Below are 26380 nucleotides of genomic sequence, written 5' to 3'. Positions count from 1 at the left end.
GCCAGATTCCGAGTAGTGGTAAGGCTGTAAGTCCCCATTTTTTTTAAGAGTCCATAGGACTCTATGGGGCATGCTGGGTGAACTTACAATGGTGCAATTTGCGCCGTGTTAATGGTGCCACAAATGGGCAGAAAGGGAAGATTTTTTACCTCCAGCAAAACGCTGCAGGATAAACCTCCCACTTTCCGCCCAAACTCTGAATTGGCAGAGTGATAATGTGGCAATAATAGCATTACCTCCTTATTTTTACCGCTCCACCCAACTAACTCCTGATGAACCTGTTTCTGCCAAAAACGTTCTCAGGCTTTCTTTTCATGTTTTAACCTGGTGGGTGATGGGGTTGCCATGATCTGTGGATTTGTATTGCAGCCGTATTTAGAAGAAGGTAATTGCTCTCCAAAACAGATTACCATGTCATTTTTTTAAAATGATGAATGTGGTAAAAGAAATGAAGTGGAGTGTGGCATACAACTATTCTTGTACCCCGCTTTATGTGCTGCCACCCATTAGTCAAACATGGGGGATTCTCCCCTTACTTGGACCCACCAAGGTTCTTGCCCTTATTCTCTTCAGTTAGTTATTTTGAAATCGTTTATTGTAAATTATTCAGACCTGTAGAAAGCTGTGGTATCTGTGTTCGGAAATGTACATTGCGTTCTTCGTCATGCCCAGTTTATGTCCCAGAGTTTGAGATTTTAGCATCTACTATCACTAGTAAGTTTCAGAGGATAACATGCCACAAAAGATATCTTCAATGATCCTTGGATTGCATTTGACATGTGCTGTGTGTGTCCTGCTATAAAAATTAATTGTACAAGAAACAACCCCAACTATTGCTTCTTAAGTGTGATGCAGAGAATTTGTAAAGCTGATGATGTACATATTTGTCTTGATGTCTGGCCGAATTTGTTTTGTCTGAGAATGCTTACAATTATTTTACTGAAAGAATATATATGTAATTTAACCTGATTGGTTTATTTCTTGTTTACCTTTCCACAGCAGATCCAGTGATCACTTCTGTATATTCTTTAACTAATAAACCAAAGGCGAATTCGCATTTCCATAAAGCACCAGAACCTTCACGAAAAACTGTAGGCGAGTATCAACCAGTGGTTAAAGGGTAAATTACATGAACTAAAGGAAGAGACATATGTGATAGATCCACTAGCAGGAAACACTTGCTTTACTCCTATCCAATCTGAAACCTAATACAGTGTTTTTCTATTAGCACAATGATCTCCAATTCTTCTAGTATCAAGTCATTTTACCAAAACATTTGTATTTCCATGACATCACTTGCTTCAGTAGGAAAGATATTTCCAAGAGGAGTTGAAATCTGAATCGATGATATAAAACAAGACGTTGCCTGTTATCTCTGTGACCCCTCTCTCCCTCAGGCATCGTGTGGTGGGAAGTGCGTTTATCTAGTGCTAGTCCTGTTTGATATGGCCTCTGTTAGCTGAAAGAAACATGGCGTTCTCCTGATTATAAACACTTGGTGCAATCCTTCATTGGAAGGCGAAAACAAGATGTCAGAGGCTGATTGTGGAAATACTTGCATATCCCTCCTAATAAACTTGAAAAGAAGCCCTCATTCTTGCAGAAAACGTGTGGGGCCTTCTAACACCATCTAGGAACATTTTATTTTTTCTCTATTTTGGTGAAGATCCCTTTATACAAAATCAAGTTCCATTTATCTACAGTTATCTATAGTAGCAATCGGAAGGGGTCCTGAATCAACTGCCCAATTTTGGATCCATTTTGTGGTTGGTCAGTGGTGAATCCAGATCCGAAAGACTGGACTTGTCCTCACGGAAAGTAACGTACACATTTCCCAGCGTGGAAGCGCAACAGTGAAGGAGTTTTCGCACCGGAGGGCTCTCCCTGCAATATAGTAGGCAGCGAATACTAGAAGCTCTCGGTGCTTTAGACTGCTCGGCCGACCAGTCGATCTGTCACGTGAAGCTTTTTGGGCAGATGGGAGCCGAGAGACCTGATACTCGTATGTACTATAAGGGAAGGGAAGGGAAGTGTAGCAGAACAGACCTGACAGTGGAGCAGAGGGTACATGGAGGCTCCACAGAACCACACGTTGATGAGATGGGTCAGATCACTTGACTAGAATGCACTGGGAAGGCTGAGAAATCGCACTTGTTAATGTGAGGTGTTATGACTGGACTTCAGTGCAGAGTTTGAATGATGTTAGTGACTGGGTGATGTCATGTGTAGAATGTTGGATGAGTTGGAATGTCGTCTAGTGCGAGTGTTCCACCTAAAGGCAGTTGAAACCATGTAGCCTGAGTGGTGGGAGTCAGTGGGTTTCCTCCCTGCTCCCACCACTTGAGGGGCACAGCAATTCCCTGTTGGCCATTACGACTCCCAGGTGCATAGAAGTGATCGATTTTGACCCAGAGGGCCCTGGGCATTAGGATAAACCGGCTTTGGGTCCACGCACGAGGAAGTGGATGAAATCCACGCCATAACAGCTATTTGCTCAATTGGACTCTGTGCGGGCCTGGATTTGGTCCTTCTGAGGAGTGTTCCAGCCTTGAACCACAGAGGACATGTTGGGGGCAAACTGGTCTGCATGAATGTGAGTACTGGAATTTGTTTGGAGGATTGGGATAACCTGAACTGAGTGCTTTGATCGGCCATATTTGTTCTCACCTATTGGGGTATATCTCAGGAACCAGCAGATACCACATGTGGAACCCCAATACTGCAAAGGTGTTGAGCAATGTTCGAAGGGACCTTGATGGACTCATGGTGACAAAATGGTAGAGGCTCCCGCCACCACGGGGGCCGACCACGAAGGCTCTACAAAAGCAGATGTTAGATTGCTATTGGTCAAAATCAGGTCTATAAAGAGCCGACTGTCAGTTGCAATTTCGTACCTGAAGGGCAGCGTAGTAAAGTTGAGGAGAAATTGGAATCCCTGGAGAATAATCAGCTGTCAATAGATTTGATGAAAATGGAAGGACGGAAGCAAGATCTGGAACAAAAAGAGAGGTATCTGGCGCTAAACGTCGACCACTTGAAAAACAGGTAGAGGCGTTCTACCATTAAAAGCATGGGCCTAAAAGAGCTGCAAGGCGAGCCTGCCCTCTCTCTGGAACACTGGGTAAAGTCATTAATAAATGGTCTTTTTGAGGGACTGCCCACCCCTGAAATCTCATCTGAATAGAATTGATCGAGCAGGAGGCCCTCTGGAGGGTTCGAGGTCAGAGGCGAAATGTCATTATTTTAAGCAAAAAGCAGCCATAATACAGAAAGCCAGAGAGAAAATCAGATCCTGTTCGAGGGATCCCAAATACAAATCTTTCAGGATTTGTCAGCCATGACCCTGAATAAAAGGCGTGAGTGTTGTCCGCTGACCCAATGTTTACAGGAGAAAGACATACGTTATTGATGGGAGTTTCCATTTGCACTCACCTTTTGAATATTGTGCAGAGGACTACAGGGTCACCTCACCGGAAGGAAAAGGCGGAAGGTGCCATGAAACAAATAGTCAACAGATTGCAGCACGGACACAAATGGCGCCACAACGGACAGATTCACAGAAAGAGAGACTACCTCCTTGTGTGAGAAGCGGTTAACTAGCAGGCACAAGGACATTTCAGAGATTTAATACTGCCTGAACTCAATGCTCTTTCAGTGGGTGTGATTGGTGGATGGTTGTGATATCAGGTGAAACAGGACCCTATGTGGAATAGTGTCTTGGTCCATTGTTCTGAAGCAGATGGGAGAATTTCGGTAGTTGAAGATTAATTGACATCGACATTTAGAGACATGGTACAAGTGAATCGGGCAATAAAAACTAGCTGAAAAACAGGATGACCTAGAATCAAGAGGCAGGAGAAATAACCTGCGAATAATAGGAGTGCCTGAAGCAGTGGAGCAAGGGAACATGGAACCCTTAGTCGAAGAGATCCTGAGAGAAGCGTTGGGAGCGGAAGATTTCTCAGCTGTATTCATTTTGGAAAGAGTGCACTTGATACCAAGTGTCAAAAGGCCAATACCCGGAAACCCTCCACGCCCATTCATACATGCTGAACTATCGGGACAAAGATCTAGCTCTCCCGAAAGCAAGAAAAAAAGAAACCTTGACATATAAGGGAGACACCATTAAACTTTTTCTGGATTTTTCTGTCAAGATACAATCATTGCAAAAAACCTATATAGAAGTGAAGAAAAGGATGCAGGAGAGAGGTGTATGCTATGCCATTATGTTCCCGGCCAAACTACGAGTAGAGCACGGGAAACGCACGCTGTTCTTCCATACCCCAGATGAAGCTAACACCTTCCTTGAACAATTACCACAGAACCCCAGACAAGGGAGAAGCAATAAGTGATTGCGCAATGAATAAATATATATATTTCTGAGGCTTGTGGAATCTGCTTAGATCACATGCTGTGCATAGGCCGACATCTAGTGGAAACTGCGGAGTATTACAGTTTTTTTTTTTCGAAACTCGAAAATGGCCGTCGACACAGGCGTGCCAGTAATACTATCCCTAGTGTGACGTCCACTGTACCCAAGATCCCTCACGCGTCTGGGATCCTCAGATTGTTTTTTTCCGCCATACTGGTCGGAAGCATCTTGCGGAGTCCCCTGGCCTTAGCCATACTTTTGCTATTATTGCAATTTAAAATTATTTATTGACATCCTTCCCCACCCCAACGTCGACCATCGAACTCGACGACGGCTGGAGAAGACATCGACCGTCGGCTGCTGCACGACGGATCTGGGCCTCGGAAGGCCGCTGGCCTCGGCCCGGGCCTAGTAGGCCGCTGGCCTCGGCCCTGCAAGTAGGGAGAGTGGGGGGTGGTACATACTCTTCACTCTTGGTATATAGGTACACCTTATATATTTCCTACACTTACCAGCCCGCTGCCTCAAGGTGCGTATGGAGGGTACCCCTTTCCAATTCTGCCCCAAGTGCAATCGCAAATACCCTTGGGTCGACAGGCACGCCACGTGCAATCTCTGCTTGCCGAGGGACCACCCCGAAGCGAACTGCAGAGCGTGTAGTAGGTTTAAACCTAAAACACTTAAGGACCGTTCGACAAAGCGTTGGGCCCACCACGCCAGGCAGGCAGCCATGGCAGCGGAGGGCGCCTTCAGCGATGGCAGCAACGCCATACTTTCGGACGGCGAGGGCATTACGGCGTCGAAAGACTGCCGAGCGCAGGTCCCCGACCTCGGAAGGTTGTCCGGCAGGGCGGCTATGGGGAAGACCCCCGGCGACGCAAGCGCTACACCTACACACACTAAGCACACTAAGTCCAACCGAACCTCGACGACGTCGACTTCTCGGAAAGAGGCACGGATAGAACGGTCCGACTCGGTGTCCTCTGGGCGCTCTCGATCGAGATCGCCTCATGACGCAAGGCAATCATCCACTCTTGCCAAGAGTGCCTCGCTCCCTAGATTAACGGAAGTTCGATCGTCGGAAGACGAAGACGACTTCCACCCCCAGGCCGCGCTCCAAGAGACCGAGAGCGCAGTTAACACCAGCGAGGCCCCACGCTTGAAACAAGATACCTCTCCCGACCCTCGGCGCCAGGCGTCGAAAGTCTCTGGGGCCTCCAAGGGGCAGGGAAAACATTTTTCCACGCACGGGGAGGGAGGGAAACAGCGGAAAGCTCAGCCTTCCACTCCTGTAAGACCATCCTTCCACCCCAAGCAGACAGATAAACATAAATCTACTGGGACATCAACATCCAGCAAGGGTACCCTTGATAAGTCCTCTAAGTTGCCTACTAAAGTCATACCCTGTTCCAAAGAATGGTCCATTGAGGACATAGACAGGGTCATGTCAAGAATGTCTTCCTTAGCGGATTTTTATGACAAAAACCCAGAACATTTCCTTTCGTATGACCCTCAAGGGGCCACACCCTCAGGCTCCTCTGATCCTATCCCCCTAAGTAAAAAGGCCCGGGTCGAAAGACCTGACCCCTTCGAGGTGCAGCCTTACTCTACTCCATACTCTACTCCACACCCCAGATACCAAGGACAACCTTTCCCTGAAGGGGACCAGGAGTTTTCAATTATGGAGGAACGAACCGGGTCTGAATACTATGCGGAGGATGAGGACCTGGAGAAGGTAGAAGATGAGGAAATTTACAGAGTAGATTCCCCGGTAGAGAGCGAAGCCCCAGTTACCGACTCGCCAGTTGATAACCAACCCCTCCTTAATGAAGTTCTTGCTCGCGCAGCAGAACATTTTCACATCGACACCCACGGTGTACAGGAGGAAAGGGACTTCGCAGAAGAGTTGGTGGGAGAGAGGAGGCCGGTAGCTCAGACCATCCCTATCCTTAAATCCATCCAACGTAGAATAGATCCATCCCTGGTGAATCCTAACCTCACCAGAGCCGTCAACCCCAGAGTCGAAAAACTTTTTCGGGCAGCCCAGTCTGACCCTCTTTATATAAGAGGTCATCTTAAACCAGACTCCCTAGTGGTTACCAACACTCGGAAGAGGGCTGGGACACCCTTATCGTCGTCAGAAGCTCCTCCCGACAAGGAGAGCAAAAGACTGTACGGGTTTGGCAGGAAGGTAGCCTCAACGTCCGCCTACCAAGCAAGGATTGCAAACTCCACCACCCTGTTGGCAAGTTACAACTGCCATCAATGGGAAGAGGTCGCGGCGCTCATAGCCTCTGCTCCTGAACCGTTAAAGGGCCAGTTGGCTCGGATCTCGGCAGAAGGGAGAGCCGTGTCTGGTTGCATATTGAAAGCAACTTTCGACGCTGCAGACAACGCAGGAAGATTGATAGCAGAAGGAACTGTTATCAAGAGACATGCGTGGTTACGGCAGTCGGGGTTCAAAACAGAAACACAGGCTTCATTAATAGACAAGCCGGTGGAACCAGATCTATTGTTTGGGAAAGCGGTCGAAGACGCACTTAAAAATGCCAAGGACGAGTACGAGACTCTCAAATCCCTTGGCCAGCTTACCAACAAACCCCCGAACCAGAGGGGGAACAGTAATTTTCGTCGCCCACGCGGCCAAAATTCACAAAGAGGCAACTATGCCCAAGGACAGGGTACACAATGGAACAACAACCAGCAGTCTACCCAAAGTTACAGCAAAGGTAACAAGAGAGGTCGTGGAAGAGCCAGAGGCAGCCCCAACAAGGGAGGTGGCACGCCTCCGCCAAAGCAGTAACGCTCAGTTCAGGGTCCCTTCTCACGCAACCCCAGTAGGGGGACGCATTTCCAACTTCACCCAGGCTTGGGAAGGGATCACCTCAGACAGATGGGTGCTGTCAACAGTGTCCACAGGATATTGTATAGAATTACTGCAGCGTCCCCGGAACCACCCTCCACGACAAAGAATACACTCCTTAGAACATCAGAAGATCCTTCTCGAGGAGATCGCCATTCTGCTAGAAAAGGACGCGATAGAACTCGTCCCAGGACACCAGGTAAACAAGGGTATCTATTCAACTTACTTCCTTGTGCCAAAGAAAGATTTGACAATGCGCCCAGTATTGGACTTACGGCCTGCCAACAAGCATGTCAAGCCCCAAAAATTCCGTATGACCACGCTACAAGAGGTAATCCCCCTCCTAAAAAAGGGGGACTACATGGCAACCTTGGATATGAAAGATGCTTATTTTCATATTTCCATGCTCCCGGCGCACAAAAAATACTTGCGCTTCAAAGTGGACAGTCGCCACTACCAATTCAAGGTACTGCCCTTCGGGATAGCTTCAGCACCAAGGGTATTCACCAAGGTACTGGCGGTGGCGGCTGCACACCTACGCAGGGAGGCAATCCCAGTGTACCCTTATCTGGACGACTGGCTCATAACGGGGGAAACCCCAAGAATTTTCAGGTCAAACATTCAGAGGACTATCGACCTCCTCCACGAGTTAGGCTTCTCTATCAACGAGAAGAAGTCAAGTCTGGTGCCAAGCACCTCAAAACAGTTCCTAGGAGCAATCCTAGATACTCAGAAAGGGTTGACCTTCCCCTCGGAAGAGAGAATTCGGAATATACTACTGCAAATTCCACATTATCAGTCAGGTCAACAAATAACGGTACGCAAAGCAATGCGGTTACTGGGCATGATGGCGTCATGCATTTACCTGGTCCCCCACGCGCGTCTGCGCATGCGTCCCATGCAGGAATGGTTGGCGAAACAGTGGTCTCAGGCAAGTGGTCAGTGGGACGATCTAGTGGTCGTTTCGCCAACACACGTACAGAGCTTACACTGGTGGACAAAAGAGAATCTCGCAAGGGGAAAACCCTTTTACGATCCCGAAGTACAAGCAGTAGTAACTACAGATGCTTGCCTGACTGGGTGGGGAGCTCACCATCTCCACCACACAGCTCAGGGTCTCTGGTCTCACTCAGTAGCCAAGAACCACATCAACCTGCTAGAGCTTCTGGCAGTATTCCGAGCGCTTCGGGCGTTCGAGCCCCATCTACTAAACTTGTCGGTGCAGATCCGGACGGACAGCACGACAGCCATGTTCTATCTGAACAAACAAGGAGGGACTCGTTCGCCAAATCTGTCCAAGCTTGCCCAGAAAATCTGGATATGGGCACTCAGACGGAACATCTTCCTATCAGCACAACATGTTCCAGGGGAGCTCAATTCCCTAGCGGATGCCCTAAGCAGAGACTCCCTTCCAGAAGAACACGAATGGGTCCTTCACAGAGAGATCGTAGAAGATCTCTTCTCTCAGTGGGGTTTCCCCACTATAGACCTATTCGCCACAAGCGAAAACAAACAATGCCCAGGATTTGCATCCAGGTTCCCCCAGCCAGACTCCCAAGGGAACGCCCTGTGGATGAACTGGTCAGGGATGTTTGCGTACGCTTTTCCACCAACCCCTCTCATCAGAAAGGTGGTGTACAAGATGAACAAGGAATCGATGACGCTCATCCTAGTTGCTCCCATGTGGGCGAGACAACCATGGTTTCCACACCTACGCAGGATGGCGCTGTGCGATCCCATCAAACTCCCAGCCTGGTACAACCTACTGTCCCAGCAACAAGGTCTAACAGTGCACCAGGAACCCAACTCAATGAACCTGGCAGCATGGCTCCTGAGGTCATAGAGTTTGGGCATCTCAATTTACCACAGAGGTGTATGGACATCCTAAAAGAATCCAGGAAACCAAACACAAGGCACTGTTACTTTGACAAGTGGAAGAGATTCGTTATTTGGTGCCAGAATAAACAAATCAACCCAGTTAATTGCACTCCTTCCAACGTGGTAACATACATGCTCCACCTGCTGGACGCAGGTTTGGTTTTTAACTCTCTGAAAGTACACCTGGCAGCCCTCTCGGCTTACACCACATCCCATAACAAAGTATCGTGGTGGAAAGTACCAGTAGTTAAAGCCTTCATGGAAGGAGTAAAGAGACTTCACCCTCCTATTTCGAACCCACCGCCAGGATGGGACCTCAATGTGGTGCTAGCTAAGCTCATGGGCCCCCCTTTCGAACCCATGCATAAAAGTAGTCTCAAACACCTGACTTATAAAACGGCCTTCTTAGTAGCCATTACCTCCATAAGAAGGGTCAGTGAAATTCAGGCTCTGTCAGTGCAAGATCCTTCCTTTATTATCCACAAAGACAAACTGGTTTTACGCACACACCCTAGGTTCTCACCTAAAGTCATATCTAAATTCCATGTAAACCAGTCCATCGAGCTTCCGGCTTTCTTCCAGAACCCGCAAAGCTCGGCTGAGGTGAAACTACACACCCTTGATGTGCGTAGGGCGGTCCTCTACTATGTAAATAAGACCAGACCGCTAAGAAAAACAGATCAACTGTTTGTCTCCGTAGCTACAGGCAGAGAGGGGGATCGCGTCTCTAAAGGCGCGATCTCGAAGTGGATTATCAACTGTATACAGCTGTGTTACTCTCTTTCTGAAAAAACTCTGCCTTTTACGCCAAGGGCCCATTCTACTAGAGGCATTGGTGCCACTCTGGCTTTCATTGCAAATGTTCCCCTCGACACCATTTGCAAAGCAGCTACTTGGAGCTCTATTCACACTTTTACTCAGCATTACTGCATTGACACTCATTCCAAGACAGATACACAAGTGGGACAAGCGGTTCTAAGACACCTGTTTGCTCATGACCCTTCTCACATCCCACCTCCTTCTTCGGGTACTGCTCGCTAATCTATGCACAGCATGTGATCTAAGCAGATTCCACAAGCCTCAGAAGGGATACATTACTCACCGTAATCGTATTTCTGATGCTTGTATCTGCTTAGATTCACATGCGACCCACCCTTCCTCCCCTCCGAGAGAAGGCGCATGATTGCTTGTAGTCTTACCTTTCTGTCTATCTGCTTGGATTATCTGTACTCACGCTACTCCTCATGCTTCCTCATGTCAGAAAAAATACAATCTGAGGATCCCAGACGCGTGAGGGATCTTGGGTACAGTGGACGTCACACTAGGGATAGTATTACTGGCACGCCTGTGTCGACGCCCATTTTCGAGTTTCGAAAAAAAAAAACTGTAATACTCCGCAGCTTCCACTAGATGTCGGCCTATGCACAGCATGTGAATCTAAGCAGATACAAGCATCAGAAATACGATTACGGTGAGTAATGTATCCTATATATATATATATATATATATTAATATATATATATATATATATTTCTGAGGCTTGTGGAATCTGCTTAGATCACATGCTGTGCATAGGCCGACATCTAGTGGAAGCTGCGGAGTATTACAGTTTGTTTTTCGAAAGTCGAAAATGGGCGTCGACACAGGCGTGCCAGTAATACTATCCCTAGTGTGACGTCCACTGTACCCAAGATCCCTCACGCGTGTAGGATCCTCAGATTGTTTTTTTCCGCCATACTGGTCGGAAGCATCTTGCGGAGTTCCCTGGCCTTAGCCATACTTTTGCTGTTATTATAATTATAATTCTTATTCATTCCCTTCCCCACCCCAACGTCGACCCTCAACCTCGGCGACGGCTGGAGAAGTCATCGACCGTCGACTGCTGCACGACGGATCTGGGCCTCGGAAGGCCGCTGGCCTCGGCCCGGGCCTAGTAGGCCGCTGGCCTCGGCCCTTACAAGTAGGGAGAGTGGGGGGTGGTACATACTCTTCACTCTTGATATATAGTTACATTTTATATATTCCTACACTTAGCAGCCCGCTGCCTTAAGGTGCGTATGGAGGGTACCCCTTTTCAGTTCTGCCCCAAGTGCAATCGCAAATACCCTTGGGTCGACAGGCACGCCACGTGCAATCTCTGCTTGCCGAGGGATCACCCCGAAGCGAACTGCAGAGCGTGTAGTAGGTTTAAACCTAAGACACTTAAGGACCGTTCGACAAAGCGTTGGGCCCACCACGCCAGGCAGGAGGCCATGGCAGCGGAGGGCGCCTTCAGCGATGGCAGCGACGCCGTACTTTCGGACGGCGAGGGCATTATGGCGTCGAAAGACAGCCGGCGAGCGCAGGTCCCCGACCTCGGAAGGTCGTCCGGCAGGGCGGCTATGGGGAAGACCCCCGGCGACGCAAGCGCTACACACCTAACACACACTAAACACACTAAGACCAACCGGACCTCGACGACGTCGACTTCCCGGAAAGAGGCACAAAAAGAACGGTCCGACTCGGTGTCCTCTGGGCGCTCTCGATCGAGATCACCTCACGACGCAAGGCAATCATCCACTCTTGCCAAGAGTGCCTCGCTACACACATTAACGGAAGTTCGATCGTCGGGAGACGAAGACGACTTCCACCCCCAGGCCGCGCTCCAAGATACCGAGACCACGGTTAACACCAGTGAGGCCCCACGCCCGAAGCACACAGATACCTCTCCAGACCCTCGGCGCCAGGCGTCGAAAGTCTCTGGGGCCTCCAAGGGACAGGGAAAACATTTTTCCACGCACGGGGAGGGGGGGAAACAGCGGAAAGCACAGCCTTCCACCCCTGTAAAGCCATCCTCTCACCCTAGGCAGACAAGTAAACACAAGTCTACCCTTGAAAAGTCCCATAAATCATCACCTACTAAAGTAATACCCTGTTCCAGGGAATGGTCCAGTGAAGACATAGACAGGGTTATGTCTAGGATGTCTTCCTTGGCTGATTTTTATGATAAGAACCCAGAACACTTTCTTTCATATAACCCTCAAGGGGCCACACCCTCAGGCTCCTCCGATCCTATCCCGCTAAGTAAAAAGCCCCGGGTCGAAAGACATATTCCCTAATTGTAACCATTAGACAACATGTAGGACGAGAAAGTGTCGACAGGGGTTTGGAAATGGACGTTCTCGTGGTAAGGTGCTGGGTATGGCTGAGCTTCTAGTTGCCACTCAAATGGAAGCTAAAGTTTCTTAAGGGGTAATGCAGACTTTTTAGGGTGGTCAGCTTGGGAAGGATGAGGGAGAGCGGATTACTGACAGGTTGGGGTTGTTGGTGGGGTGGAGAGTGGTAAGGGAAGCAACACAGAGGGGGGGACGACACTGGAAACCAGTATGGGCAAAGTTCACAGAACTGGGGCACATGTGGGGTAGAAAATGGATTCTGGGTCAGAAGAATCATCTCATTTGAGTAATGGAAGAATCACTTAGATGTATCACGTCGAACGTGAGGGGACTAAACTGCCCATCTAAATGTTGCAAGGTTCTACTCTATACGCAGCGACATCTAGTGGGAATGGGGTTCCTACAAGAGACGCACTTAACACCAGATGTGGAGTTGAAATTTTGGAAGAACTGGGGATGCCACTGCTATTTTTCCTCTTACTCCTCATATGCAAGAGGGGTATGCATTCTCATTCATAGCTCTATAGGGTTTCGTATGATTGCCACATTCAAGGATAGAGAGGGAAGAGGCCTAATAGTTTGTGGAACTATCCAGGGACGACTGTACACCTTAATTGATTACTACGGCCCGAATCAGGACACTGTGACAACGCTAGAGTGGATAGTTCTTCAACTGAGGGGATCCCCACCGGGGTACATTATTTGGCCTGGGGACTTTAATGCAGTTATAGACCCGAAATGGGACCACACCGATGGCCTCCATCGCCAGGTGACTAAGGGGACTAACGAGTTGAGGGGCATGTGTCAAACGTGGGAGGTAGAAGATGCCTGGAGCCTTAGGAATCGGGGGGTACTGCAGTATACCTTCCACTCATCGGTTCATAATTCTGCAACCCGCTTGGACTTCTTCCTGGTCTCCCAGGTACTGCTGGGAGCAGTCATGGAGGTGGAGATACTGGCAAGCACACTATCAGACCATGCCCCGGTACTAATGAAAGTGGAGCTGGAGGGCTGGGCGAAGGAGAAAAGGCCCTAGAGGTTTAAGAGCCAAGGCCTGACAGACACCTTGTTCCGGGAAGGCCTAACAGGGGCGATAAATTCCTTTTTCGACAATAATGTCGGGTCATTGGAATCAGTCGGGGTCCTCCGGGAGAGCTTTAAATGTGTGATAAGAGGAGAGTGTGTTTCAAGAGAATCGGAGGATGTTAAAACAAGTCAGGAGGGAACTAACCGACACCAAGGCATGCATACGTATACTACAGGCAACTGGAGCCACCCCGACTCCCTTACAACAAGCAGAAATAATGAGGCACTTTCAGCAGTTTAAAACACTTGCACGTAGAGAGGCTAAACTAATGGGGTGAAAAATAGCAGTGCAGCAATATGGGGAAGGACAATAGCCAGGCAGACAACTGTCGAGGGCCACATGGTTGGATAATCACAGAGAATGGGTGTTGTCAAGAACAGATGCACAGGGCGTGGAGAAATTTTCAGATTTAGAAATCACACAAGAGTTCTGCTAATCCCACACACAAACCTCCCAGGCGGAGTTAGATAAGTACTTCGACCATGTAGCCCTACACTGCTGCACTAAGGAGGAAAGGGAGTAGCTGGGTCACCCGCTGTCACTGGATGAGATGTTGAACGCTTTCAGATCTCTACCTTCGGGGAAGTCTCCTGGGCCGTAAGGGTTCACGGCGGAATTTTACAAACACTACGCCGTGAAGCTTGCTCCCTACTTATTACAGATGCATCACCAAAGTATCTGGGAGAGCAAAATGCCTGAATCCTTGCGAGAGGTGCTGGTCACGGCATTGCTTAAGTCGGGCAAGCCCCCAACTGATTGCTCATTGTACACACCAATCTCTCTTATTAACTTGGACAATAAAATCCTGGGAGGATAGCTCAGTGGCAACGTGCTTGCCTTGGAAGCAAGACAACCCAAAGCAACACAGGTTCGATCCCCGGGTTCGCGCTTAGAAACCTCTGGGTATTCAAGCGCGTTATAAATATGCTTCGAGGGGATTGGGTCCTCCGACGTATTCCATATCTATGACATGTAATCACCACAGCTGTGCTGCTTCGGAAACTTTTTCGGCGTCTGCGTCCTGCGTCGATGACGTCGATGCGCCGTCGTCGAGGACCTCCTCCGACGTCCGACGTCATCCGATGTGATAAGTAGGACGCACGACGCCCGTAGCCTCAGTTCTGTTTTTTCCGCGAACGTGTTGCTTCGTGTTTCTCGGTTTCAACGCCTCGACTCTTTGGAGTTCTGTTCTTCTCGGTTCTTCGAACCTGTTCGTTTGTGAAATTCCTTCTGAAGATGTCTACTTCGTCTTCGACCCCGCGTCCGGGTTTCAAGAAGTGCGGGGAGTGTGGGTCCAAGATGTCGGTGACGGACTCGCACGACGCCTGCCTCTGGTGCCTCGGGGAGGCCCACGACACAGATGACTGTATCGACTGCCAGTCGCTCACGTCCAAAGCCTTACGCGAACGTAAGAAGAAGTTGTCGGTAGGTCGGGTGTCCAAGCCCCGGAAGTCGAAGTCTGCGGGGCTTTCGACGGATGATTCGAGGGGTGACTCTCCGTGTCACCGTCGGAAGTCTCGTGGGTCTCCTTCTAGGAGTCGGTCTCGCCACTCCTCTGCCTCTTCGAGGCATTCTCGGAAGCGCCGACATTGGTCGTCTTCCGGGTCCTCTTCGGAGGGCTCTGCCCGGCACGTCGCTTACCCCTCCGGCCGTGCGACGCCGGAGGAATGGGCTTCCTTCGGGAAGAAGATGTTGGCGATTCTTGAGTCGCAGGGTACTCAGCCGTCCGCGCCCCCGAGTGGGGTCGGTCGTGTGAGGTCGAGAGACACCGCTCGCAAGAGTGGTCGGCACGAGTCACGGGAGAGGTCCCGTTCGGACAAGGGGACTCGTTCTCGACGTACCCGTTCCAGGTCCCGGTCCTCGACGCGTTCGAGACCGTGTGCACCTGTGAGGTCTTCGAAGAAGGCATCGACGTCTGTGGCGTCGAGGGCGTCGACAGGCTTTCTCGAGGCTCTGGCTCCGGGGAAGTCGTCGATGCCGTCGACGCTCAGGTCGTCGAGGGACACGCTCGGGGCTCCGGCCTCGAGGGCTGTGTCGACGCAGCCGATTCTGGAGGCGCTGCATCTGACGTCGACGCCGATCCTCTCGGCGCCGATGCCGGTTCTCTCGGCGTTGGCGCCGATTCGCTCGACGCCATCGACGCCTTTCGTGTCGGAGGTACCCCAGGGCACGGGTGGACCCCCTAGGAAGGCTCTGGTTAAGAGCAAGCACTCTCGAGTGCCTTCTTTTCGCCACCTGGACTATATTTCAGAGGCGGATGAGGATTCGGATGGCCTGGTTCCTAGTCAGGTTCCGGATGACATTGTCTCGGGCCATAGTCAGTTTGACGAGTTGAGACAGTCACTGCATGATGCCAGTGGACTGGACACCTCTCCGGAGGTGGAGTTTTGTAGGCCTGAGCCTGGCTCTCATGCTGATTCCTCGTACCGGCGCCTTATGGCTAGGGTTTCTGAGTACTTGGGATGGTCTGCTCCCCCAGGGGAGTTTGTGCAGGATGATCTGACGGACATCCTTGATGTTGGTCCCCCAACTGACCCGGTTCTGCCGTTCCATATGGCTTTACAGAGAAGGGTGGCGGCGGCTTGGACTGCTCTGGAGAGTCTCCCGGCGGTGGGCAGATCCTTGTCGCGGAAATACCGTCCAGCCAGTGGCGACCCCTGCTACTTGACCAGGCACCCCACTCCGGAGAGTTTGGTGGTGCAGGCGGCCCCGGCGAAGCAGGCGTCGTACCCTACCATCCCTCCTGATAGGGACGACAAACGTTTTGATGGCTGGGCGAAGAAAGTGTTTTCTTCTGGTGGTATGGCGCTTCAGGCGGCCAACTCCATTTGTGCCTTGTCACGTTTCACGCACACTCTGTGGAACTGTGTTGCGTTAGCGGCTGAACATGTTCCCGAAGGGGATGAACGGGATGGTTTCCTTGCTCTGGTCCAGGATGGTAAGGATGCCATGTGTGAGTCCGTTCAGTCGGGTTTGGATTTAGCTGAATGCGTCAGTAGGTCCATGGCGGCGAGCACCGTGATACGCAGGTTTGCGTGGTTGCGGAAGTCGGGGTTTGCGCCTGATGTGCAGTCCCGGCTCCTCAACATGCCCTTTGACGGTGAACACCTTTTTGGCAGCAAGGCTGACGAGAGCCTTGAGAGGTTGCAGACCTCAAAAGCTGCAGCGAAGTCGTTGGGCGCTGCAGTTCGCCAACCTCCGCCTTTTCGTCCTAGGGGACAGCAGTGGAGGGGTGGTTCCTTTCGCTATTACTCATCCTTCAGTAAAGCGAGAGGAGCTGGCAGTCAAAGAGGCCAACGCAGGGGTACCAGAGGTGGACGACAGGGTACCCGTGGTGCCAAGGCCGCTCGGGCAGTTGCCTCTTTGCCCTCAGGTAACGCCGCAGCCGCTCCCACTCTGTCGTGAGGCCATGTCCCATGGTTCGCCGGTTGGGGAAGGCTGGCGCAGCATCTTGTAGAGTGGCAAGCCATTACTTCAGATGTGTGGGTTCTGGAGATCATAACCCACGGCTACTGTCTTCCTTTTCGGCACAGGCCTCGCGACAATCCACCGGGGATCCTCTCTTTGCAGAGTCCGGATCCGCTCCTTGCGCAGGAAATTCAAGCCCTGCTGGAGAAAGGCGCCATAGAACTGGTGCCTGTAGCGGAGAGGAACAAGGGATGGTATTCCCCTTATTTTTTGATTTCGAAGAAAGACGGGGGATTGAGACCCATCATGGACTTGCGCGGTTTGAACAAACTCCTCAGGAAGGACAAGTTCAAGATGGTTACTCCCTCTCAAGTCCTCCAGGCCCTTCAGCTTCAGGACTGGTTGGTGTCACTCGACCTCAATGATGCTTACTTCCATGTGCCGATCCATCCCGAGCACAAGAAGTACCTGAGGTTCGCGGTTGGCGACTCGCACTTTCAGTTTCGGGTCCTGCCGTTCGGATTGACCTCCGCCCCGAGGGTTTTCACCAAGCTCATGGTGGTGGTGGCAGCGCATCTCAGGCAAGGGGGGATTCACGTCTACCCCTACCTGGACGATTGGTTGATCAGGGGGAGCTCTCCCGAGCAAGTCCTGGATCATCTATCGGTCACCTGTCGCTCCCTTCACAGGCTGGGCTTCTCCCTCAATTTAAAGAAGTCCCATTTGACGCCAACACAGCGGCTCCAGTACATCGGAGCAGTGCTCGACACTTCCCTGGGGCAGTGTTTTCCTCCCCAGGTGAGGGCTCTTCACATTCAGCAGATGGTGCACGAGTTTCAGCATGCCCAGACGCTCCCAGCGTTCGAGTTCTTGAGGTTGCTCGGCCTCATGGCATCCTGCATTCTTCTGGTGCCAGAGGCTCGCCTGCGGATGAGATCTTTGCAGTGGGCACTCAAGACGCAATGGTCGCAGTCCTCCGGCAGGATGTCGGACTCGATTCAGGTGCCGTCCTCGGTCGCCCGGGACCTTCTGTGGTGGGCCGTCGAAGGCAACTTGATGAAGGGGGCTCCGTTTTGGCTTCCCTGGCCGGAGGTGACGATCGTGACGGATGCATCCCTCACGGGATGGGGAGCTCATGCCAACGGGCTGACAGTCAGCGGTCGTTGGTCTCCGTCGGAGTCCAGACTCCATATCAATCTGTTGGAGCTGAGGGCCGTCAGGCTAGCCCTGAAGGCTTTTCTGCCGTCTGTGCGAGGGAAGAATGTCCTGATCCTGACGGACAACACAGTGGCCATGCACTACCTCAACAAAAAGGGGGGGCAGGGTCACTTCCTCTGTGCAGGGAGGCGATGCAGCTCGAGTTCTGGGCCATCCAGCAGGAAGTTTCGATCTCGGCAGTTCATCTGGCCGGAGCCGAAAACGTGACGGCGGACGCTCTGAGCAGGCAGAGCGCGATCTCTCACGAGTGGGAGTTGGCTCAGGAGATTCTCCTGGAGATCTTCGCCCTTTGGGGGACCCCTCAAGTGGATCTCTTCGCCTCCAGTGTCAACCGGAAGTGCGAAAGGTTTTGCTCGCGGGAATTTCCACCAAAAGGAGCCTTAGGAGACGCGTTCGTGGTGGAGTGGTCATTCCCGCTGCTGTACGCGTTTCCTCCAGTCCCCGTCATCCCGCAAGTGCTGCGGAGGTTACGGAAGTTCGGTTCCCGGATGATCCTCATTGCCCCGGCGTGGGCTCGGAGGACGTGGTACCCGGACCTTCTCGACTTATCCATCTGCCCTCCACGTCGTCTTCCCTGCCGAGACGATCTGCTCTCACGGGAGGGGGGGTCAGGTTCTCCATCCAGAGGTCAGATCCCTCAACCTTCACGCTTGGCTTCTGAAAGGTTGAGGTATAAGGATTGGGACCTCCCTGAGGACGTGATGGAGGTGTTGCTTTCGGCCCGAAGGCCAGCAACAAAGTCTCTGTACCGTTGCCGTTGGCGTAAGTTCTGCGACTGGTGCAGAGTTCAGAATGTGGATCCTTTTGCATGTGACATCCCCATGGTTCTGTCCTTTTTACTTTCTTTGGCCCACAGGGGCTTGCAAGTGGGTACCGTTAAGGGTTACCTGGCGGCGCTGTCCATCTTTAAGCGCTCGTCTGAAGAATGTTCTTACATTAAAATCCCTTTGATTTCACAGTTCCTGAAAGGGCTCACTAATGTGTTCCCTCCGTCACCTTTCCTGGTGCCCGGTTGGGATTTAAACCTTGTTCTTAAGTTTCTTATGGGTGCTCCGTTTGAGCCTTTACATTCTTGCCCTTTGAGGCTGTTAACTCTGAAAACTGTGTTTTTAGTTGCGGTTACTTCCGCCCGCAGAGTGAGTGAGTTACAGGCACTTTCAGTTAAGCCTCCCTTCACTGTATTTCACAAGGACAGGGTTGTCCTTAGAGTTCGTCCTTCTTTTCTTCCGAAGGTAGTGACGGAATTTCATTTGGCCCAGAAGGTTGTTCTTCCGGCATTCTATCCTCCTCCGCATCCTGGTAAGGAAGAGGAGAGGCTCCATAGGCTTGATCCTAGGAGAGCTTTGAGCTTTTATGTTTCACGCATATCCCGGGTCAGAGTGGATGATCAACTCTTTATTGGTTACGCTGGGAAGCGTTTGGGTCAAGCTGTGACGAAACAGACTTTGTCTCGCTGGATTATTTTGGCCATCTCGGAGTGCTACCGCTTGGCGGGTAAGGACCCACCGGCTGGCTTGCGGGCCCATTCTACCAGGGGTATGGCTGCGTCTACTGCCCTGCAGAGGGGTGTTCCTATTCGCAACATCTGTGATGCAGCCACCTGGGCTTCAGTACATACATTTGTACGTCACTATTCCCTCGATTCCATCCGAGCACAGGATCTGGCCTTCGGCAAGGCGGTCCTTTGCTCTGCTATTTGATTGGCTATTCTAAATTTTGATTATAAATTCTTTCCCTCCTCCTTGCTTTTGGTACTGCTTTGGGAGTCTGTCATAGATATGGAATACGTCGGAGGACCCAATCCCCTCGAAGAACAAGTTACTTTCTTACCTGGTAACGTTCTTTCGATGGGATGGTCCGACGACGTATTCCATATCGCTCCCGCCCTGCCTTCCCCGCTGCAGAATTTCTTTTGCGATTGCAGCTTACGTTCCGCAAGGCTTTGTGTCTGACTGGCAGTTGACTTATGTCACACGTTCTGGGGGAAAAAACTACAACTGAGGCTACGGGCGTCGTGCGTCCTACTTATCACATCGGATGACGTCGGACGTCGGAGGAGGTCCTCGACGACGGCGCATCGACGCAGGACGCAGACGCCGAAAAAGTTTCCGAAGCAGCACAGCTGTGGTGATTACATGTCATAGATATGGAATACGTCGTCGGACCATCCCATCGAAAGAACGTTACCAGGTAAGAAAGTAACTTGTTCAACTAAGATAACAACAAAAAATTCTGTAACAGCGCCTCGATGCCCCCGGGCTGTGTGAGCGCTTTAAAATGCAATTAAAATAAAAAAATAAAAATAAAATCCTGGCCAAAATACTAGCTTTTAGACTGGCACTCCTGATGAGCACAATATTAAGGGCGGATCAGGCAGGATTCATCCAGGACGTTCCACCTCCTACGGGATACAGAGAATGTTTGGGCTGATCTCAGCAGTGGGACAAGAAGACCAAGTAGTGGCCGCCCTATTAGACGCCACTGAGGCGTTTGACTCTGTGGAATGGCCCTTCTTGTTCACAGTCATGTGCAGGATGGGACGGGGAGAGCACATTATAGCTATAGTGTCACTACTATATACGCTGCCGGTCGTCCGAGTACGAGTGAATGGCCAGCTCACGCTGAAAATGCAGTTGGGTAGGGGCACTCAACAGGGATGCCCCCTCTCACCCCTATTATTTGCGCGAGCAATCGAGCCATTGGTGGAAAGAATAAGGGATGCTCGTCTGCACAGAGCATTCACCTTTTCAAACACAGGGTGGTGATCTCGTTCTATGCGGATGACATGGTGCTATTCATTAACGACCCCACAAACAACCTAGATCCCATTATGGACAATGTCCTCCAATTCAGAGTCTTCTCAGGCCTTACGATCAATGCAGCAAAATCAGTTCTATTCCCATTGACTGATGGTGTGATACGGTACCCGGATAGGTGGGGGTTTCAGTGGCACACAATACAGACTTGATACGTGGGGGTCAACATTGCTATAACCGTCCTATATGAGAGCAATTATCAAAGAGTACTGGAACAAGTCAGAGACGCCATGGCCAGATGGAGGAATATACCCCTTAACCTCTATGGAAGAATCTTCCTACTCAAGATGTTATTGCTCCGGTTTCTGTACATATTTCTTAAAGTCCCGATAGCAATGCCGGCAGAGTACTTCCAAGACCTGAAATCCAAGATAACGCAGTTTATTTGGGTGGGAAAACGAGCCAGAATTTCTTGTGACAAGCTGACGGATCCAATACACGTTTCTATTTCATTTAATCGCCTGCAATTTCATCCCCTGACATTTTACCGTGTAGATTCTAACAAAAACGCTCATCATTTTTTTTTTTAAACTCCCTTTATCCCCCACTTATTTTTAGCTATTTTAGCTGTTCCCTACCCACCCCCAAACCCTTATCTACCTTTTCCCACCCACCACCCCCTAAAAAATTCGATGAGCATATTCGTTGTAATATACATGTTAAAATGTCAGGGGATGAAATTGCAGGCGATGAAAGGACGTTGCACCCAATACACGAGGGGGGACTAGCTCTGCCCGACTTTGAAACATATTACAACGTGGCTCAAGCTGGGTTTATCCTTGATTGGTTCAGAGACCAGTGGGACAGGAGGCATATAGAAGAGGAGTGCGCGATGGCAGCACCATTTTTACGGCACCTGACAGGGCGTCCAAGGCAGGAAACCTGGTTCAACTGACCTGCAGGGCATGGGCCCGTATCGAACACAAATCAAGAGGAGAGGTCCTCTACTCCCCGACACTGCCAGTCTTGTATACACACCAGGAATCCCACTCACTTCTGTACTAGGATTTGTTAATCTTATGAAACGATTGGAGGTGAGTTGTTACCGCGATCTGTTTCCCAATGGGAGGTTCATAAAACTTCAAGAATTGAAAACTAGGGGGTGATTGATCACTCTAGATGTGTTTCTGTATTACAGATTGAGAACCTCTCTACAGCAGATATTGCCGACATGCCCAGAACAACCCGACATAGCCCCCATATTAGACAAGATAATCCAAGAGGGTACAATAATAGGGTGGTCTCAGTTATGTATGCTATGAGCTTCAACTCCAAAGTAGGGAAAACGTCCCCAGGGGAAAAATGGGAACTCTCCTTAGGGCATGGAATATCAAGCGTGGAATGGAGGTACTGCTGTGAAGGAATGAGGAGGGTGGAACTAAATGCCAGATTTAAACTGATTCATTGGATATACCTGCACCAGTTCTATCATACCCCGGTTTAATTGCACGGTTACTTCGCAGGGGCCTCCAGTGGCTGCGTCAGATGCGGCACTGGGTCGGTTGACTTTATACACGTGGCCTGGAAATGACCACTGGTCTTCTCATTCTGTGAATTAGTGTTTGAAACTATAAGGGACGTCATTGGGGAGAGATTAAATCCTAACCGATGATGGCATTGCTGGGTTACACCAAATTGATCCAATGCGGCAGGAGGAGATTGACTAGTCTGCTCCTGCTTCTGGCTAGAAGGCGGGTAGCAATGATATGGGGAGGACCAAAACTCCCAAGAATTGAGAACTGGCATGCTGATGTCCTGTACAGTAATGTTGTGGAGATGGGATACAATCGGTTGTCGATCCACTGAACTGAAACCAGAGACATATGGGGTCCGTATGTTTACTACCTGATGACTCAATCACGAGATACGAATGCCGACCCCTCACAACTCTTAGGGGATTGAAGGAGAAAAAGTAATGCAGTGCGGAATCCGTGGTGTGATGGCAAGCAACCCCAAGCCTAACCACCAAAAGCTGAAAGATGATGGCAAGCGACGTTAAACAGTTTTGCTATAAACCCCTTTAAGAGCTATCCGAACAAGTAGAATCCGTATGAACGGTACTGTTTGAAATAAGGTTGTTGATGAACAGTGGGGTATGTTGGGAAATGTTAATGTTGGCATGTTGATGCCAGTTTTGTTGAGAAATGCCAATAAAAATAATTATTTGGGAAAAGTTGTGTTTTGTGCTCCGGGGCGAGGAGCTTGTTTCAGGTGGCCCTCTAATAACAGGGTGTCTCCGGTTTGGGAGACTTTCTGCCCCCTCCTTCTCCCAAATTGGGGTTAGGGGTGGACAAGTCATTTGGGAAATGGGGTAAACAATGGAGGTCTTTGTATGATTCAACGCTTATTGGGGAGGAGGGCAGGAGGGGGCTTAGGTTAACTGGGACAGGCACTTGTTGGGAATGGAAATAGAGGCGAATGACTGAGAGTTGGTTTTGCAGTGTCGGGGAAGAGTATACACTGAAAATGATGGCAAGGAATGAGCACCTTAGCGAAATTAAAGTGGGCTCTTTGAACATGAAGGGTCTTAACTCACCCCAGAAATGTTCCATGGGTGTGCAGGAGTTTAAGCAGTCCAAATTTGGATACACTATTTTCTTTATAGGAAACCAGATAAATACATATTGAGGGAGGAATACATATTGAGGGAGAAAGATATGGGGAGAGCCTTGGGGTCCTTGGGCCCGACGAAGAAAGTGGGTGTAGGCATAATGATTCAGACCTCTCTTAGGTTTGAGGTCTCACAGATTAAGAGAGGGATGGCTGGTCGTCTCTTAGCAGTGAACGGTTCAATTGGTCAGACGTCTGTTACGTTATGCTTGCTGGATGCTCCCAATCAGAAACAGTTGGCTTTCAGTGCTGAGGCCATGGCTCTCCTAAACTGATATGCAGGGGAGACCTACATTTAATCAGGGATTCTACCATGGATTGGTTCTCATTGAGAGATAGTGCCTTGCCCCGCTCCTTCCTAAGAGTGAGAAGCCTGGTCAGAGCTTCTGCAAGAGCATTTCCTTATTGACTCATCGAGGTCTGCACACCCCCACACATGGGCATATAAGTTTTATTCTCTGACACAATTTTGTAAGCAGCGCGAGAATACACGATGTTGGAGGCAGACATTCATATAGTGGGATGTCTGAGCATGATATGAGTTTAGTGATGTTGGACAAGGGGTCTTAAGCTCCATTAGATGAAAGATGGGTCTGTAATGACACCCTGTTAAGAGATTTGGTTTTTCAAGAACATTTTCGGACAGAAGTAAAGGAATTTGTCCAGTCCAATGACATAAGTTAGATGCCTCTCCATATTATATGGGAGGCATCCAAGATGAATTTTCGCAGCCTTCTGATTTCAGAAGGAGACGCTAAGAAAAGAGAAAAACAGTATGAATCGATGCTAAAGCAACTGATTAAGGGTATGCAGGAGGACATGAAGGCATCTGGAAGCCATACAGAAGAACTGCTAAAGGAGATAAGGGGGAGTAGGCAAGGTCTAGGGGACATATGGAAAGAGAATGCAATAGCACAGCTATGCTTTGTAAAACAGATTCTTCGAAAAGAGGGGGTGATAAGGTCCACACATTATTGGCGTCCCGTCTGAGGACAGAGAATGGAAAGCACAGTTTTTAAGATTATAAGTTATATGGGTGAGTGATAACAGCCAGGTTTGGGGAGTTGTATACCTGGCTTGATACTACAGAAGATCAGCAGGAGGAGGGGGCGATCTAGGTTTATTTGAGTGCCCTGGAGCTTAAGGTGTTAAAACCAGAGGAACAGGAGGTGCTACATGCTAACATCTCAGGAGAGGAAATATGTCTAACTATATCAAAGTTGAAGGCAGAGTCAGCGCCAGGACAGGATGGCTATACACCAGCGTTTTAAAAGAGACATGGCCCTCTATGAATCCTGTTTTTGACTAAACTCTTTAATAGCATGCTGGATGGAGGTCCTGTCCCAAGCACCTTTACGCAGGCCTGAATTGACATCCCAAAGGAAGGTAAGGATGAACTTGAATGTGGTTCTACATACCTATACCCTTGATCAGCACGGATGCCAAACGATATGCCAGCGTCTTAGTGGGTCGATTGAATCTTGTCCTCCCCACACTGATACTCATTGACCAAGTTGGATTAATTAGAGGTAGGCAGGGGAAGGACAATATTTGCAAGACCTTGAATCTGATGGCCGGCGCAGACAAGAATGGGGACGACACAGCCCTGCTCTCGGTCATTGCCGAAAAATATTTCGACAGTCGAATGGCGGTTTATGGAGGCAAACTTGAGTAAGGCAGGCATAGAGCGAGGGTTATAGTGAATAGTGTAGCCTCCCCAGATCGTAATCTGAGTCTCCAGACATGACAGGGTTGTTCCTTGTCACATCTTATTGTTGCACTTACACTTAAACCGTTGACTGCAGCGGTTCGCTCATACAAGCTAATATAAGGTCTGAAGGTGGGTGATAGGAATATAACCTAGCTTTATACGTAGATGATATCTTGGCATTTTCAAGTTCTCTGAGTACCTTAGTCGTAGCATTTTTAATACTATCTCCGATTTTGGCCAGCGCTCAGGATTTAGGGTTAACCTCACAAAAACAGTAGCACTACCTTTGACACATATCTTGCCTCATTCAATCCGTGATAACCAGAAGCTCGGCATACAGGTCCAGCGAGAAAAGATTGAATACCTGGGGATATATATTACCACTGAACTAGAAAGTTGGATGGGGCCAGTTGTGTGGCCCTGTGGAATAACATTAAAAAAGATCTTCAGTCCTGGTCTAAGATCATGTTGTCTTGGGCAGCCTGCTTAATTGCAATACAAATGAAAGTTCTTCCAAGATTTTTATTTATGTATCAGGCCCTCCCTGTCATATTACCGATCTCCTTTCATGAAGAAATTGGAAGGGCAATCCTTGCCTTTCTATGGGCAGGTAAAAAACCACAAATGCATATATAATGGTCATACTTCCTAAGGAAAGAGGTGGGGCTGGTTTCCTGGATCTCTACGAATACTGTTGCGCTGCCCAGTTTAGTGTTTCGGTAGATCACATAAGGGGTAATGATACTAGGCAATGGGTCACCCTGGAGAATTCACTGTTCGCCCACGTTACCCTGGGAGAGTGGCTCTGGTTCCCCTAGAGATTATTTTCCCAGAGGATTCATAATCACCGAGTCCTTACAGTATTCTGATATCTCTGGAGAAAATCAATGACAGGGATTACAACTTGGCCTTCCCCATTCAGTTGTATTTGGTCACCCCATATTTATGATAATTGTTCTCTCTAGATTCCAAGCCTATTTCGAGTCAGGTTTGACCCGTGCTGGCCAATTGTGGAAAGAACTCGAGATTGCTTTACATTTGACCTCCATCCATCCCTTGCTATATCTCTGGCTAAAGGGGGTAATGACAGACTTGTGTTGGTGCAATGACTTGAAACACACACTCGGATACCAAGGGGCTTATTTCTGCTATGTACCTATCACTGATGTTGAAGGGACATACCAAATACCCAGAAACAATGGTCCACTGATCTCCAGCTCACAGAGGAGATGGTTGTCTGGAGGGTCATATACAGGGCAGTC

The 26380-nt window shown here is 49.6% G+C and overlaps 1 protein-coding gene across 3 annotated transcripts in view; it reads left to right on the top strand.

The window, feature by feature from the left end:
• LOC138510505 (zinc finger protein 776-like) overlaps positions 1 to 26380 on the top strand; it is a 427294-nt gene that overhangs the window by 385775 nt on the left and 15139 nt on the right. Inside the window, exon 8 of one of the 3 annotated variants that reach the window (XM_069626205.1) lies at positions 1000 to 1095. The exons of the other annotated variants lie outside the window; for them this stretch is intronic. Within the exon in view, the coding sequence (XP_069482306.1) occupies positions 1000 to 1095 (96 nt within the window). The remainder of the gene's footprint in view (positions 1 to 999; positions 1096 to 26380) is intronic. 3 annotated transcript variants of the gene reach the window in all.

The sequence above is a fragment of the Ambystoma mexicanum genome, chromosome 6p (genome assembly GCF_040938575.1).
Source record: "Ambystoma mexicanum isolate Mex_15411 chromosome 6p, UKY_AmexF1_1, whole genome shotgun sequence".
NCBI classification, from domain to species: Eukaryota; Metazoa; Chordata; class Amphibia; order Caudata; family Ambystomatidae; genus Ambystoma; species Ambystoma mexicanum.
This window is presented reverse-complemented; position numbering and strand designations above follow the sequence as displayed.